General features: G+C 29.4%; 1 protein-coding gene across 1 annotated transcript; it reads left to right on the top strand.

Moving 5' to 3' along the window:
* Positions 1-11,731: 11,731 nt before the first annotated feature.
* LOC107166699 (uncharacterized) lies at positions 11,732-14,457 on the top strand. The gene is made up of 2 exons (XM_015515469.2): positions 11,732-11,866; positions 12,017-14,457. The coding sequence occupies exons 1-2, from the start codon at positions 11,813-11,815 to the stop codon at positions 14,099-14,101; spliced, it is 2,139 nt and encodes a 712-aa protein (XP_015370955.2). The 5' UTR covers positions 11,732-11,812; the 3' UTR covers positions 14,102-14,457.
* Positions 14,458-18,151: the final 3,694 nt, after the last annotated feature.

Below are 18,151 nucleotides of genomic sequence, written 5' to 3' on the forward strand. Positions count from 1 at the left end.
GGAATCTTGTATTAAATTTTCAAATCTTAGATTTAAAAAGAAAATTTTTTATGAATTTCTATCTTATAATAATTTGCGAATTTTCGTGATTTTTACGTATGTTGTCAAAATTAAAATTTAAATGCTTGTAAAAAAAAATGTGACTATACATTTCTTGTATTTTTCAACTGCTATTTTAAAAATATTTTAGGAGCCTTGTATTAAATTTTCAAATCTTAGGTATAAAAGGAAAATTTTTTATGAATTTCTAGGATAAAATAATTTACGAATTTTTGTGATTTTTACGTATGTTGTCAAAATTAAAATCTGAATACATGTAAAAGAAAAAATTGTGGATATACATTTATTTTATTTTTCAACTGCTATTGTAAAAATACATTATGAGCCTTGTATTAAATTCTCAAATCTTAGAATTAAAAAGAAAAACTTTTATGAATTTCGATCTAAGATAATTTGAAAATTGCCGTAATTTTTACGTATTAAGTCAATATTTGAACTTCATATGCTAATAAAAAAAAATCGTGCCTATGTATTCTTATAATTTTTTAATCACTAAAAGAATAACTTATGAGGAACTTTGTATTAAATTTTCAAGTATTTTGATAGGGCCAAAAAATTTTTATCGACACTTAAAAAAAAAATTTTCAGACAAATTGAAAATTTCAGTCGTCTATAAATATCTCAAAAAAAATCAAAATATTTTGAAAATTAAATCATGTAAAGAAAATGCCAATCTAAATAACTGATAAAATTTTCAAGTATCTGCGACTTATACTTTTTGAATAATAACAAATATTTAAATTCGTTAGAGGATAAATCGTTATCGTTACACTATTTCGTAAAAATTTAAAATTCAAACGCACTTAAAATTTTTCCTATAATGATGCTTCGAGTTTTCTCTATAGCTACTTTAAGGAAAACTTATGGAAAACTTAGTATTGTATTTTTAATCCTTAGTTATAAACGCAAAAATTTTTATGATTTTTCAACTTCAAAATTACTTGAAAATTTTCGCGTTTTCGACAGATTTCGTAAAATTTTGAACTGTAAACGCTTATTTAAAAAAATTGTGACTTACGATTTTTAATTTTTTTTAGCTACAATAAGAACAACTCATAAGGAACCTTGTATTAAATTTTCAAGTTTTTTTGGTCGTCCAACATTTTTTTACGGACACTTCAAAAAAACTTCAGTGGTCTATAAATAACTCAAAAAAGTCGAACATTTTTGAAAATTAAACTGTAATTAGGTATCACTAACATTAACATTTGGTGAAAATTTCAAGTATTTACAGTGATTAGTTTTTGAATTACAACCATATAAAAATATCGATTTGGTCGAAAACTGGTTTTGCGTAAAAATTCCCGTTTTTCTGTCATTTTTTTTCGTTTTTCTCGATTTTTCTGAAAAATATTGGAAAATGTTTACTTTTGACCTCTATAATGCACCAAGGATCTTCAATTTTACATCGGAAACCACCCCCAAAGTTTGAAATCGAAGCATTATTTCGACTAGTTATGCTGTACACAGACACAAAAAAAAAAAACACACATCATTGTAAAATCAATACATTCATCACTTCGTTCAGAATCTAAAATAATAGCGTAATCGCCGTAATCATAATTTTCAATATAATATTTCAATTTTCTATTTGAAAATATAAAAAACAAAAAGAATTAAAATTAAATAAAATTTAAAATAAATTAAAATAACATAATAAATAAAATAACTTGGTGGTTAATAACATAACTTTCAACTTTGTAGATAATATTTTTCACGTACAATTATCTCAATTAATGCAAGGAACTTATGACTAGTTCATGTATAATAATAAAAATAGTAATAACAATTATTATTTTCTACTTGAAAATAATATTTTATAAATGATTATAAAAAAGATGCGTATATCTTTATATAAATATAAAACAAAACTCATTTTAAAATAAATAACACGATGATATGTTTTTATTTTCTATGTACCTATTTGACGATAACATTCTGTCCGGGGAACAAAATATAGATAAATGTATATTACATTTGTCTTGAATTTGCATGGTCTATTTTTATATCTACTATTACCTATTTAGTTTGTATTCATAAGTAGGCATATGATCTAATCCATCTTTTATGTTTTCATCATATGGAGTTGAATCTACAGATCTTAGTTTGGTTCTAACTGGTTGTACTTCATGTTCAGGAGTTGGAGATGGTGATGTGCTAGGCCAGCATCTTTTCTTTGGAGGAGTTATGAATGCTTTTGTTCTTCCTAATGAAATTAGGGTGTTTGCTAAACGTTCTTTGGATGCTAGTAGGCCCATTGTGTTTTGAATTAAAATATTACAGTGTTAAGTGTGTTTCTTATGCTTTAACCAACAATTTACAACAGCCATATCAAACGCACGAGCAATTAACTCTTCAGTGTCTATTTTCGAGACTTGATAAAAATTCTGTAAAAGCTAACAAGTTGTTCATGCACGTCTACTCCTCCCATTGATTTCTTACATTAATCCAATGACTTCCGGTCTTTCAACATCCACAAATTGTTTATGTTTTTTTGTCCCAACGCTTGATTGTTTCAGATTCACCAAAGGTTATAAAATTAGAACCTAAAACAACTCCTTTATTGTCAAACCATTTTATGAAACCTATTTGACTTTTTTGGCCTTTTGCTATTCCAGATACTTCATAAGAAGTTCCTCGACCCATTTTCGATAAACATTTATCGGTTATTAGTGGAGGTTTAGCAAATCGATTGACTTTAACAGTCCCAGCAGCATAAATAAACCTGTCAGCTAGTACAGACAATAAATTATATGTAGTAAAATAATTGTCAAAATACACATAATGTCTATTTCTCTCTAGACGTTCTATGAACTGCATCACTACTGCTCGACATTGGCCAAATTGATTTTGAACAACAGGATCTAATCCAGTACTACTATCTTTAAACATGATGAAATCATAGACAACTTGAACCACACATTAGAAAAATTTTAATTTAAGTATATACTGTTTTGGAGCTTCCAAAATTGGATCATTTTTTTTTTTTGGTCATAATTTCTGCAATTATGGACATTAGCTGTTTGTTGGGGACAGAACGCTTTGATTTAGAATACGTATTATATATGTGGAAAGCATTTGATGCTAAGAACCCCGGTGGTCACCCATCCGGGAGCAACACCAGCTGGTACAGCATTTAGAGTGTACGTACGACCGCGCTACACCAAGCCGCCTTTAGTTATTTTGTTCAATTTAAAAAATATTATTTGTTAGGACTTAGTCATAGTTGCTTTCACTATTTTTATAGGTAATAAGAATTCAGAAAATAAACGCATCTGTTGCAATTTGTTATTTATTGGCTTTCAAACGTTTTGACGACAATTAAAATCAAATATAACAATAATAATTAAGACCAATGTCGATGATGTTAAAATAAACATTTGATGTTCTAAATTGATTATGTATAATGTAGGTATACACAAATACAGAACACACGAATTAATAATATATTCTAGATATTATATTATATACAACATTTATAGGTACCTACCTACCTACTAACCTACAATAATATTATTACTATAATAAATAATAGCCTAATAACTGGTGAACGATTGGTGCTATTGGCATGGCATTGCCTCATCGAAATATCAAAATTATGTCTAATGAATAATATTATATCATTGACGAGTTGATTCTAAAAAATATATTGTTAGATTTTGTGTTTAAGATATCCTAAGATCCATGACTATAACATATTAGATAACATAAAATTAATAAATATTAAAGTTATAATAATCTAACTATAGCTCATAATGCTATTTGCATTGAGCTCGAAAAAACAAAATTTTAGCGAATAAGTTTTGCCACAGAAATCGGGAAACTTATAATTACATAGAATAATGAAATTTGATAATTTATAATAGGCGTATTTGTTTCAGGTATGTGTATAAAATATGTAGGCTCTAGGAATAAACACTAAACAGCCATATCCAACGTTATTTATTATATATTGTTTTTATCCTATCTAAAGTCTGTTCCTTTTATTTTCATCTTAAATTCGCGTAAAACTAATGGACAACTATTCAAAAAGGATTAAAGGTCAATTAAAAATTAAAATAAGATAAGTTATTGTTCATACTTTGCATAGTATATTAAGTTGTAGCAATTTAACGTAATTTATGAGAAATAAATACCTCGTATATAGTCTTTTATTTTGCTTCATTTCTCTATACCTAATATAAAAATAATATACAATTTATTTATATGTATATTACTGCTAGGTACTGACATATATTATTGGTATTTAATTATATCATTAAACTGTAAACGTGAGTTCCAAATGGTTCTATTCAATGCAGTATTAGGTTTTAACTCTCACAAATCGACAGAATATATTCGGATTTGATATTTGATGAATTTTAATTTTACATTTAACACGAAGTGTATAGCACCGATTAGCCCATTGACTTCTATAATACAATAACAAATATCGATTTCTTAGTAGGATGTAGCTACAGTAACCCACCAGCATCAATTTCGTATAGAACTGCTATCATAACGCACGAGGAAATAAAACAAGAAATCGCCACACCTTTAAATTATAAATTGCTGTTTCAATCATAATCCATCGCCAAATTGTATTATTATACGTTAGGTTGGTTATTCGCGTATGTAATATTATTTTTTTATTTTCGCAAGCTCACTGATGTAATCGTTCACATATTTAATCGTTATTAATGTGTGTATAGTACACTTACACTGTATGTTATAAATCAAAACATTATACTGTGTATTTGCATAATGAAAGCTCCATGATTTGGCCAATACCTCTGCATGTACTTATACAATGTACAAAATGTATTTTTTAGCATTTAAGTTTTAACTGGATACACTTATTCTCTAATTACATTTTTTTTTAATTTTAAAATATGAAGTACTTAAATATACATACCAAAATACCTCACTTGAACTCTTGAAAAATATAAAACAAACAATATTTTTAATTTAGAAAAGAGCTGATTGTAAAACACATTTCAAAAATATTAATGTATTAAAATCGCGCGATGAATAAATAGTTGTATTTAATGTTTAGACATCTAATCAGAATAATTCAGAGTGAAGAATGTTAGCACGACTCTTGTAAGGGTAGGTTGTGCAATATTTTACTCACCCACCTAAGCTTTGAAGGCTTTTAAATCCTATACAATTTATTAAAATATTTGATCTAATATACTAACGTTTTTAAGAATATATGAATTTGTTATTTTTTGTTATGACATCAAATATGTATCGGTTTTCAACAAAAATTGTAATAAAAATAATAAAAATTTAATTTTTTTTGTACATATTATGTTATGTACACAAACTTCAAATTGTATAAAAACATTTTATCTTCTTTGATTTATTATTAAAATTGGTGTGCCAGTAAGGCAGTAATATATAGTCATGCATAACTTAAACTTTAAAATATATATGACGTATAATTTCGATGAAAATTCTGTGGGTGCTTCATCAATTGTATACGATTACAAGATAAGTGTTGGATTTTTCCACACATGTAACACACACGCACGTATTTATGTTGACATATTATATTATACTTATTTTTTGAAAAAAAAAAAATATATATATTTATATTAACATTCTAATCATTATATATAATATAAATCTAATGTATAATAGCGAGTTATCAACAATCAATACAATATGGTGTATTAGCAAATTTAAAAAAAACACTTATTAACATTTGGGGCGATGGACTTGTACTTTAATGTTATTGATTGGAGGCTAGAAAACCCTCCACCCACTCCAACCCCTTACAAGTATCCCCTAATTGCACTACTGCGTATATCCGTTTAAATGCTCATCATCCTGTATGTTGATATATTATATAAATGACTAACGAGAAAGCGTTATAGTTCTCACTTCGCATATTATCTCTCACTCTCTCTTACTCTCTCTGCGAAGCCGTCGCGAGCGTGAATATTTTATTAGTATTAATCGGCCCGACTGTTTATAAATGTCATGCACTTATGGCGTATATTATATTAGACGTATTTGTGTACCTTACTTGGTGCAGCGGAGCGTTTGAGTATAAAGCACCGTATAATTGGACGGTTAGTATAAAATATGTATAATACACTTCACATAGTGTATCGCGTTAGAGCGGTAAGCCAATAATACAGTATATAGTATATAGGAGCATAATATAAATAAATATTATGTATATTGTATATAAATATATGAAGTAGAAAAATAAAATAACAGCGTGGGCGTCAACATCAGCTACACCAATCTATATAGATAGTGGATCGCGTATATGACATACGTTATATAACCCATATAATGTATGTGAATTTTTACGGATAAAATAATATAATATTAATTATAATTTTAAACATATATATATTATAATGATTACCTACAGACTGTGCATAAATAATCCGTCATACATAAATAGTAAGTAGGTACTTGTTAAGAAACCAAATATTCTTTTGGTATGTCTCAAATATATTTGAAGTGCGTTAAAAATAACAAAAAATATTGATCGTTTAAGACTAAAATCAGTTCAAATATACTTTTAGCTACCAATAAAGGGATATTTGTTTGTTGATTTTTTCTGCTATAAATTAAAAAAATGATTGGTATATAAAAATAAAAATAAGAATACTAAGACAATTTGGTTTCTGAAGCGCTCTCGTACTTAAGTGAGTTAGTAATAAATATATTATGTTTACTTATTACAAAGTTTTTTAAATGGCTTTTACACTAAATTCATATATTTGTATCTAAATATATTTTTATCCTAGAACTTAAACACATTTTTTGAATAAATTTCAAAAGTAGTGTAACAAGAATTCTATACTTATTTATAGGTGTGTGTAATACTCAGTGCTCGAATTTTCAAAAAATTTACAAGTTCAATCCATCGGAATAAAAACTGCATTCCAAGTGAACAATTACTTTACATACACGACCCCACCCCACCCCTAACCTAACCTAACCTAACCTTACTTATATTTAGAATACCACTTTTCAGCTACACGGATATTTAAATTCCGATTATAACATATTTTGATCACATACTAGTCCACAGATATTATGTATAATACATTATAGGAAAACAACACAGTGTGATATTGTAATTAAATGATGAGCAAATTATAAAAATAAAAATATAAGACTATAGAAATGATAATAAATTAATAAACTAATATAAAAAATAATTTTTGAAACTAAAAACTGTAAAATTCGTCATCCTTGTTATATAATTAATGTAAATTAAGATCCATATTTTAATAAACATTTTTTGGATATAAGTTTGTGCCATTGCCCCGTTCCTATGTTACTAATTATTGTAATTACCAGTTTTTAGTAATATTTCATTATTCCCACTTGGACCTCAACGCATACAAGTAGCTTACTAGTTACTGATGATAATTTGATAAACTAGTTGGGATAGTGCCGGAGATTAACATGGGTCGACGACGAAATAATTTCTCAGGATAATATTTCGTGTCTATGACATATTTTCAACTTTGATCGGATCCCTGATGGCAGGAATAGCCTTTCTCAGCGGGTACTGATATATGCATTATGCATATATCCCATAGCAAGACCCACCCACCTACATTAGGTTGAGCGACCGCCCTTCAATTTTTTTTCCACTCATCTATGTATAATTTTAACAACCAAGAGTTATAAGTACATTTTTAAAGATTGCCAGTTGTGCCGTGTTAAGGGGGGATAGTAGAGTATATAAACCGGTAGCATAGTGGCCGAAGCTCCCCCCCCCCTGGAAATGACTCAATTGTTAGCGTTATGGTTTATGGTTTATCCTAATTCATAATGTTAGCTATAATATATTTATAACTTTCATAAATTAAAATAATTTTAGCCAGTGTGTCCGTAGGCTTATTACACCCACCCACCCTTAATAATAGGTATTGCAACTGCAATACCTGGACATAGGGATCGGCGCCACTGAACGTTTTAACTTTTAAAATGGCTTATATTTTTTTAAACCGTTTTCACAACTTACTGCGTTTATTTAAACGTAGTAATAGTTGTTTATGTAATGAAAATAATGTAAACTAGGTATGTAAAAAAATTTTGAAATTTTGAATAGGTATTAATGTTCCTATAGGTTAAAGTATTATTATTCGTTTTCAACCATGTTTTATATTGTGATAATATAACTAAGGAACAGTAATTCTATAACCCTTCACACGTATCATTACAGGTACCTATCAGTACTTTCACGTCGTAGAATATATAATAATTATTAATTAATAATAATATTTCCTGTCATTATTAATGACCTACTGTACCTAATACACATAAGTTATAGGTACTTAGTTGTTTAAAAAAAATACGTCAATTAAAGATCAAATACCGATAAAAATCTTTTTGTTTTATTTACTGTTTTTACTTTATATAAATTTATTTGCAAATAATCATCGCACTTAAATCTTTAAGTTCCACAACTGATAAAATATTAACTATTTTTAGTTGTGGAGAGCAATTTCTAGATTTTATAACATTTATAATCTGAAAATTCGTTCATTACATTTGAAATTATCATAGAAAACATGAAACCCTTTAGACTTCAATGTATATATATATATGCTTATGCGTAAAGGTATATTATACACCATACAACTACATAAATACGTAGAATATAAATTAGATCGCGTACTTTATTTAGCTGATGGAATATTTTGAAATTTATTTAACTCCATTCGAAGTAGGTTATAAACAGCAAATAAAACATGTATATTTGCATTTGAACCAGAACTTTATTCATTACAGTACGAATTTCAGAGATATATAATATAATGTAATACCTACAATGTTACATGTACCTTGTTTATTTTACCCATTCGTAACACACGTATTAAATTCAAATATTTGTTTTTCCATTTTACCATAAATATTATACTATATATGTTCCTAGTATATCATATTACCGTGTAATTGTAAATGGATCATTTTTTTTTACATTTCCATAGTTAAGTCACACGAATTATAATATCGTATACCAATTATTTGATATTTTAATGACAAAAATAAATACGTTGGTAGGAATAACAAATAAAACTGGTTATAAAAATAATCCTTATACTCTGACAGTACAATGCTCAAACGAGTTTAATATATATTTAGGTTCCTATTAATAAGCACCCATTGCACCCATTATATCGACGAGTATTTAAGCTTTTTCCGACCATTAAAAAAAAGATTTGTATTTATCAGTGACGTCGTTATAGAAGGTTGGGATGTGTCTGATATTTTAGATTCGAGTGGGACGATGTGTGAATTATTGTTACAATAATCTGTTGTTTTAGATACATTTTTGTGCCTATAGTTGTACAGATTTTTCTAATTTATACGATTTTCAAGATTGAGGATGGCTTCTAATCGAATAAAAATAAAAAATAAATAGTACTTTAATTGAGTCTAGATTGTACTTGTAAAAGGTTAAAATTGAAAATTCTCCGAAATTTTCTAAATAAACAGGAAATGTAAAAAAAAAAATTGTATAACACGCTGAATTTTTACGGAAAACCAGTCATTGGCGTAACTTACAAACTATAACCGTATATATTTGAAGTTTTCACCAATCGTTTATTTTTTGTTTTTTACATACTTAATATTATAATTATTAAAATATGTACAATTGTACTTATTTTGAGCTGTTTAATCGACCTATGAAATTACTTTTTTTTAAATATCGATAAAACATTTTTCGTTGGGTTATAATTTATAACAACTTATAAAGCTGGAAAATTGAATATAAGGTTAATTTTATTGTCAAAATCTTGACAATTAAATTTGCAAATTATTTTGAAGTTACACATTTTTAAAATATTCAATGTTTTAGTTAAAGATTGAAAACTTTAATTAAAGTTTTTTTAAAGTAGTTCATTGTTTATATTGTAACCAAAAATCAAACATAGTCTTGACTTAAAATTTCAAGCCCTGCATACGTTTTGTAATTTTTGAGAAATATCGATGAGTGATATTATATGGATTAGATATTTTAAGTGTTTATATTATATATTATAGCTATCTATATTATAAACTGAAAAAATGTGGTTAAGATTTTCAATATAAATTATTTTACCTACTGTTTAAAGTTATGTATTTAAAAAAAAAACAACAACACCAACATAGAGCTTTGAGGTACTTATTTATTAAAAATTACTTAATTTATGCATAAAATAAAAAATATAATAATAATAATATAAAATAAAATGTTTTAGTTCAAGTTTAAAAAAAAAAGTTCGTTTTAATATTATTTTATAGTATGCTCTAATAATATACTGACTGTGGAAGAACATCTTTAAGAGTATCTACGTTAATTGTAATGAAGAAAAATATTAAATAAGCCGTTAACATACAATGCAAAAATTGCTTTACACATTATATAAAACAATATAAACATAATTGCATAATCTTATAAATTCTCGACTCATAGACCACAAACTCATCATAATAATTTAACTGATAACATCACAACACGTCATTCTAAAACTAAAATAAAATTTTCTTCATATTCTATAATACCTTCCTATACTATGTATTATTTAGTAACTATTTGTTTTACTTTATATTGCTCAATAATATTTAAAATCATAATATAATATTTATAAAACGATATAGTAATATCACTGATGTGCAACTAAAAACTGATTAACTCTAAAACTATTATGGTAATTGACAAGATACCACAACCTGAACCACAGCTATTTATATGTTTATTAATATCATTCAATGTTTAATAATATGTTTAATAGTCAATACTAATCATATACACAGGTATACGTCATACGTATAAAATAATTGTACTGACATAATATTTAAAATTCAAAACCCGTCTATACGTAATGCACAATCACATACAATATAGCAATGCAAATCAACCTTCGTTGGCATAATATTATCGTGAACGCGAACATATGGTATAAACCGGAAGCATGGAGACGGTTTTCGAGTGCGATTACACAATGCGTATAGTTTTTATAATAATAATAATAATATAACATCCACTCGGACGGTTAACGAACGAGAGTTGAATTGATCTGGATGATATATTGTGTTGATTTCTTCTACACGCGCTACGGTGGCCGAGGACCTGCAACGGCCGCAACACGCTGTTAGAGGTGAAGAAGAAGAAAAACAAGCGTCTGCAGAAACTAGTTTCTCGTCTTTAATACTATATAGGTAGGTATGTGCAAGTATAGGTATAAATTCGGCATCGATGCACAGTAATAAACTAAAATATATTATAATATTAATAAAGTACATATATTATATATTATATACTTATACGATCTCGCGTATACGTGCGAGATCATCATCGCGTATTACGACGACATCGCAGCACACGCCAACCGATACAATAACATCGGAGTCTATAACCATAATTTATATCTATATACCTATACAAACATATTATATTATTAGGTATTATTAATACGGGTACATAATAATATTATACGCGTAACCGGAATAGCGTCAAATAGTAATTACTATGATACGAATGTACATAACACTATTATGATTATTATTTATAAATTATTCAAATATTAAGTGGGTAGAGTGTATTGTAGATAAACATACAGAGAAAGTACAACGACAAAAACTTGAAATAAAAAATAAAAAAATAATTTATAATAACGCGACCGCTCTCGGGTGATGGCAGACGAGTGGTGGTAATGAAGAGGATTGATGGGAATCTTCTTTACCGGTTATAAAATATTATTATAAAACAGCGAGCGCGTCTGTAGCCGCTTATCATTCAATAATGGTCAGCGGACATCAAAATATCCAGCGCATTTTCGCCATGGAGTGTTTAAAGGTAATAATAATATTATATCGTACATTAATCTCGATTCACAGCAGTGGATGTAACGATTTCTATCGACTCACTTGTATATAAAAATATTTGAATATAACTTCGGTATAACCGTTTTTTATGCTTACATGTGTGATTTTTATTTTATTTTAGTTGTGCGTTATTGTGGGTTTGGCTCTAACTGCTGCACCTGGTCGACCAGTGGCTGCAGCACCGTCACCGACCAATGCTTATGTGTACCAAAAGCACAAACGGAGCCCTGCAGAATTCAACCGGGATTTGACTTCCACGCTGACAACAGACTTCGATGGTTTTAGACCGTTGCTAGATTTTGGTTACGGTTCTCGTTTGTCGTCCAACACAGCGGGTTTCGGGTTCGATGACGCCACCGACGGTTTCGGCACATCCGCCGGATTACTACACTTGTCTCATCCGTACGCTACTACCGCATTCGGCTCTGGGTTTGATTCAATTGATTATCCATTTTCTGATTCCACACTGAACCAACTTCAGTTCAAAGCCACGCTTGCTTCTGGTTCATCGCCATCGCTCCCGGTATCTATAAAGTATAGTCCACTGGTGGATAATGTCGGTAGTCATCAAACCCAAATCACTGGACTTTCAGCCAATGAGCCCGCGAAACTGACTGCCCAAAGAACTGTTTCATTGCAACAGACTAGACTTAATGAACAGCGCATTCCTATAGAATCGTTTAGAGCCGCACCTGCTCAGCTGCAACAGTCATATTCGGCATCTGTATCTGTACCAAAACAACAGCCGTATGCAATTTATGCTCCACTACAACAGTCATATCTGGCTTCCGCATCTCCACCACAACAACAGTCGTATCCAACCACCCAATTTGTACCACAGCAACAATCTTATCCAGCTGCAATATCTGCGCCACTTCAACTGTCATATCCAACCTCTGTGTCTATACCACATCAACAATTGTCTGTGACTGCAATATCTACCCCACTGCAACAGTCATATTATCCAGCTTCTGCATATGTATCACAACAACAAAAACAGCAACAGTCGTATCCTGCTGCAATATCTGTACCACTTCAACAATCATATCCAGACACTACATCTGCTTCGTTTCAACAGTTATATCCAACCACTAAATCTGTATCACAGCAGCAGTCGTATCAGCCTTCTGGGTCTGTACAACAGCAACAGTCTTATTCTCCGTCTGGATCTATACAACAGCAACAGTCGTATTCTTCTTCTAGATCTGTCCCGTTGCAACAGTCGTATTCTTCTTCTAGATTTACTCCGTTGCAACAATCGTATCCGAAAGGCGAATCTGTACAACAGGAACAGTCATTTGTAGCCACCGCATCTACGCAACAACAACAGCCATATCCAGTCACCGTCGGAAATTTACAAATTCCTGTATATCAATCCCCCGCAGTTAGCGATTCAGCGGGTTCACTGATCGCATCTGAAGCTGGATCCACACCAGACCTAATTTTGGAGTTGAGACCTCCACCGTACACCACACCCTCGACGTCGGTCGATTATCAAAAAAATATGAACATTCTGTCTAATCCGTCATCCACCTATCAACCTGCAGCTGGCAATAATTACAACAATAAAAACTATCCTGGTAATGATTCTGGTTTGTCAACGGCTCCCGTGGCCGGTACTTCTGGTCCAAACCAGGTCTCCAATGCTCCGAATGGTGGCTCGCTCTCCGGAAACACAAACGATTTTGGTGGTTCATACGCCAAACCCGACCAAACTTTCTCGAACACCTACTACACGGTCCCCCTTCCAGTGTCTGGCGGTTCGAATAGTGTTTCAAGCGATGTTTCTAATTACTTTTCGTTTCCTAGCATATCTTATTCCTTAACCAGTACCGCAAACAGTAAGTTTGATGGTTCGACACAAGCACCACTAGCTGCTACAGTACCTTCTTTTGGAACTGACCACGATGTATCTACAGTAGCTAATCCTACTGGCGGCCAAAGCTCCTCTTACCGAGACGTTAACTCCATTCCAAGCGTGTCTTACACTAACTCCAATTCAATTTCTGCGAACTCGTATAGCGATTCCAACTCAATCCAGAGTAGTTCTTTTACCATATCCAGTTCACCAGAAGCCGGAAACTCTTACAGCGACTACAAGCTCAATACCAACAATTTTTACGGTGACTCGAATTCGATTTCACCCAACAGCAAACGTGAATCACCCACTGCCAATTTATCCGAAAAAATCCCGAAGTTGGGTTAGGTTAGGTTATCAACGTTGCATAACACTTCGACGACAAGAGTGCTTATAAATCCATATAGTAAGAATATATTTTTTACACTGTGAATATGACTTAATAATATACTTGTATATTTTATTTTTTTTAAGTTAATTACATCTTAAGTTTAAGTGCTGTTAGTTTAAGTTTTTTTTAAAGTAAATTAGAAAATATATTTGTACCAACATTTTTTTCATTTTTTATAAATGTTTAAAATATAATAATGTTGAACATTATAATATTGTATTATACCTACCTGTGTAACTGTGTTTTTACTTGTATGGAAACGTTATTTATATTGTGATTTTTGATTATAATAAATATTTGTATTAAAAAGTTAGTTATGATATTTTCCCCCAAAAATTTTGGTTTTTGAACAGAAACACAACGACTGAGTTACTACAGGTTATGGAAGTAATCAGTAATTGCTGTTGGGACAACGATTAATAACAACTACCGGAATATGTATTGATAAATTAAACCTTATATAATTAATGTTTAAAAAATGAAAATTTCCAAACATATTTCAATATTTATATTTGTTCTAATACAGTTGTTACGAACTTACGTACAAATATAAAAGAAAGGAGAACAATAATTTTAATGACAATAAACGTACTTAAATAATATTATTATATCATGTAACCGTCTCACATAATCCTAATATATCCGTTTATCTACATTATTTATGTTACAATCTAAACAGTTTTACGTTTTGACTTAAATTTACCAATTTTATTTTATTTTCAAAATAAGAAACATTTTTTTATGCATTTTAAATAAATGATATTTTAATGTAATAAGTACAAATCTTATATAAAATGGAAAATATTATTAACTAGGTTTAATTGTTGTATGTATAATTAACTTAGTTAACAAATATTGTAATATAACATTATTATGTTTTATATAAAATTGTTATTATTGAGTGGTGTATTTCATGATAGATTTGCAATATTTGCATACATTTTGATCAATGTTATATGAAATTTATTGGGGTCAGTACACTTTCCCGACATTCAATTGCCAGACACCTCAATTTCCCGACTCCATTTGCCCGACAAAGCATTTCCCGAACAAAACATTTGCCCGACAATATATTCAAAAATATATTATTATTATTATATTATATATTATTAGGTATATATTCAAAAATTCATACATTTGTTCGACAGGCGGCAATATCAAGTTATATTATACATAAATGTGTGTCAAAAATTATTCAAAATTATACATATAACTAATAATAATTAATAATAATACATTTGTCCGACAGTCGACAATATCAAGTTATATTATACATAAATGTGTGTCAAAAATTATTCAAAATTATATAACTAATCCTACAGTCTAAAACCTATACTGTCTATCTATCGCCTATCTATTTGGGAAAGAATAATATCTTATCGCAAATCACGAACTATGATCATAGTTCGTGTCGCAAATAGTAGTTCATACAAGTCTACTCGCTGTCTGTCTATCACCTATCGGTTAATTGGGAAAAAAATCTTATCGTAAATAGCAGTTTAGTATATCGACCACATTATTACTTTATGTAGTTTTACTTACCTACTTTAATACTTTAACGCAGAACAATATTATTGTCTGTTTAAAAAGCTATAATAATAAAATAATGAAAATAAAAAAAAGGTACCACCTATAATAATATTACGTACTTACAGTAAAAAAATGCAAAATGTAATGTCAAGCAAATGTATTGTCGGGCAAATACATTGTCGGGTAAAAGTAGTATCGGGAAAATGGTGTCGGGCAATTGAGGTGTCGGGTATTTGAGTTTCGGGCAAACATATCAGACCCAAATTTATTATATTTATATATAACTTAGGTACCTATATCGACTATATCCCTAAAAACTTTAAGTTAACTATTGTATTTACGACGTTACTTAGATGATTAATTGTAAAAAAAAGTATACTCATATATATTTCATTGTTCACGGGATGACAAAATAATTAAGACGTAATTTTTAAATAATTGTAATTATAGATTCATTAATGAATTGCTATTATTGTCCATTAGACTGTAGTCGTATATAGGTTGTCATCACCGAGTGTTACAGAGAATTTAACATAAATATAAGAGCTACCGAACTTATATATTTTGTAATTTGTTCCCTGATTTATGTAATAAATCTGCGACCAAATTTAAATTCATTCAGCGTAGGTAATATTTAGTGTAATAATAGTACTTATAACGAGAACATTAATGGGTAATTATATAATTTAAATGCTTTGTTCGTATTTATATTGTAATTAATATATTCCATTGCAGTAATATTATGATATTCGTTCGAGGCCATACGTTTTGTTTCAATTAATTTTAATTAAATACTATCATATAAATAATAACACCGTACTTTGAGGCAACCTATTACACTTTTACTTACCTATTACCTCATATACAGTGTATATAACGACACAATTAGATTATAACGATAATATAATTTATAATTTAATATGTATATAGATTAAAACGAAGACGAACCAAAAACGAATTGCAGCAAAGCATAGAAACCATTAAAAACATATTTTTCGGCATTTAATTTCTAAATTTCGACTTCCAATTAAATTCTATTAAAAGTGCATGACGCTAACATCTATCTATATTTGGGCGAATTGCGTTAGTAATTCAATGAGTGAATGTCTGCAGAGCGCCATCTTTAGTAAATTGACAAAATCGTCAAATCCTGCAAATGGTACCTATTTTTTGGGCAGATCGTCAGGAGACATAATTTTCTAAATTTAAAAACTAGACAACTCACTCTGATTGTATAGTACATTTCGAATGAACCTCGTCATTGAATACTTGGTAAGTAGGTATAATGCAATGAAGACATGGGTGCAACAATCAAACATTTCCATTCTTTTTTTTCGAAAATCATTTTTTTTTGAATTTCCCTATAGAAAAAAAATCAGTTTCGATTGGTGCAACAATTATACAAATCCGATCGTTAGATACGAAGTTATAATATAAATGGAGATGTCTGTTTTATAATTTGTTGCAACAACAAGACTTCTCCGGAAATGTCGACGTTTGGCTTGTAACATTTTTATTAGAGTCAATTCAATTGCAGTTTTGACACATTTTATCGATGTGGATTTTATTCTTGTTAAGTTTTAAACCTTTTAGAGTATTAGGTATTTACTGTTATATATTTAAATAATTTGGTACTATAAACTAATTTTTTTTATTATTTTCATATTAAGAGGAATTAACCAAGTCCCAAGTTAGGGGACATTCAACCCTATGGCCTCATTAAAAACCAACACTGATCTAATGTATATATTGAATTTGAATTCAATCATCACCTATACGAACGAAGACAAAGCGCAATTTTATATTTAATTATATTTAATTGCATTATTTTAAGCAATTTATTTGAAAGTTAGAAATATGGTATAATGTTTTGAAAAAATAATCGCATAGTATTATTTATTATTATCATCTAGGCAGGAAATTAAACAAACTTAAAAACTTCTAAAAAAAGACCTTGAAATGACTTTTTTTTTCTTATTTATAAAAACAACTATATATTTACAATCTGTATACATTTGATACAATAAGTAAATTTTATAACATTATTTACAAGGCATGTGGGCGTGATAGAAGGGGGCATCCAGTGACACTACTTGAATAATAAAATTTTGATTTTTGATTTTATCAATAAGTTTTTTTTATGCTGATTATGAAAGTAAATCACGTGACCAGTTACGTTTAAGGCGGTGAGGAGGATTTTTGGGAATGGTGGCAGAGGAAAGATTAGAAATTAGAGGGTTAGGGTGATTGTGAGTGTGCGCGTGGAAATTCGAATAATGTATACGGGCGAGAGTAGGAATGGTGCAAATTTTTAGGTCATTATGTAAGGACTAAGGAAAGATTACTAACATACCACGGAGCTTTGGTTATTAGCCTAAGATTAATTGATTGAAACGCTTGGAATATATTGACGTTGGATTTTTTGGCTGAGCCCCAAAGTTGGATACCATAAGTCATAGCTGGGCGAATAATTTGTT

This window comes from Diuraphis noxia, unplaced genomic scaffold (assembly GCF_037042655.1).
Source record: "Diuraphis noxia isolate RWA-SAM2 unplaced genomic scaffold, SU_Dnox_SAM2 contig0001, whole genome shotgun sequence".
Classification (NCBI taxonomy): Eukaryota; Metazoa; Arthropoda; class Insecta; order Hemiptera; family Aphididae; genus Diuraphis; species Diuraphis noxia.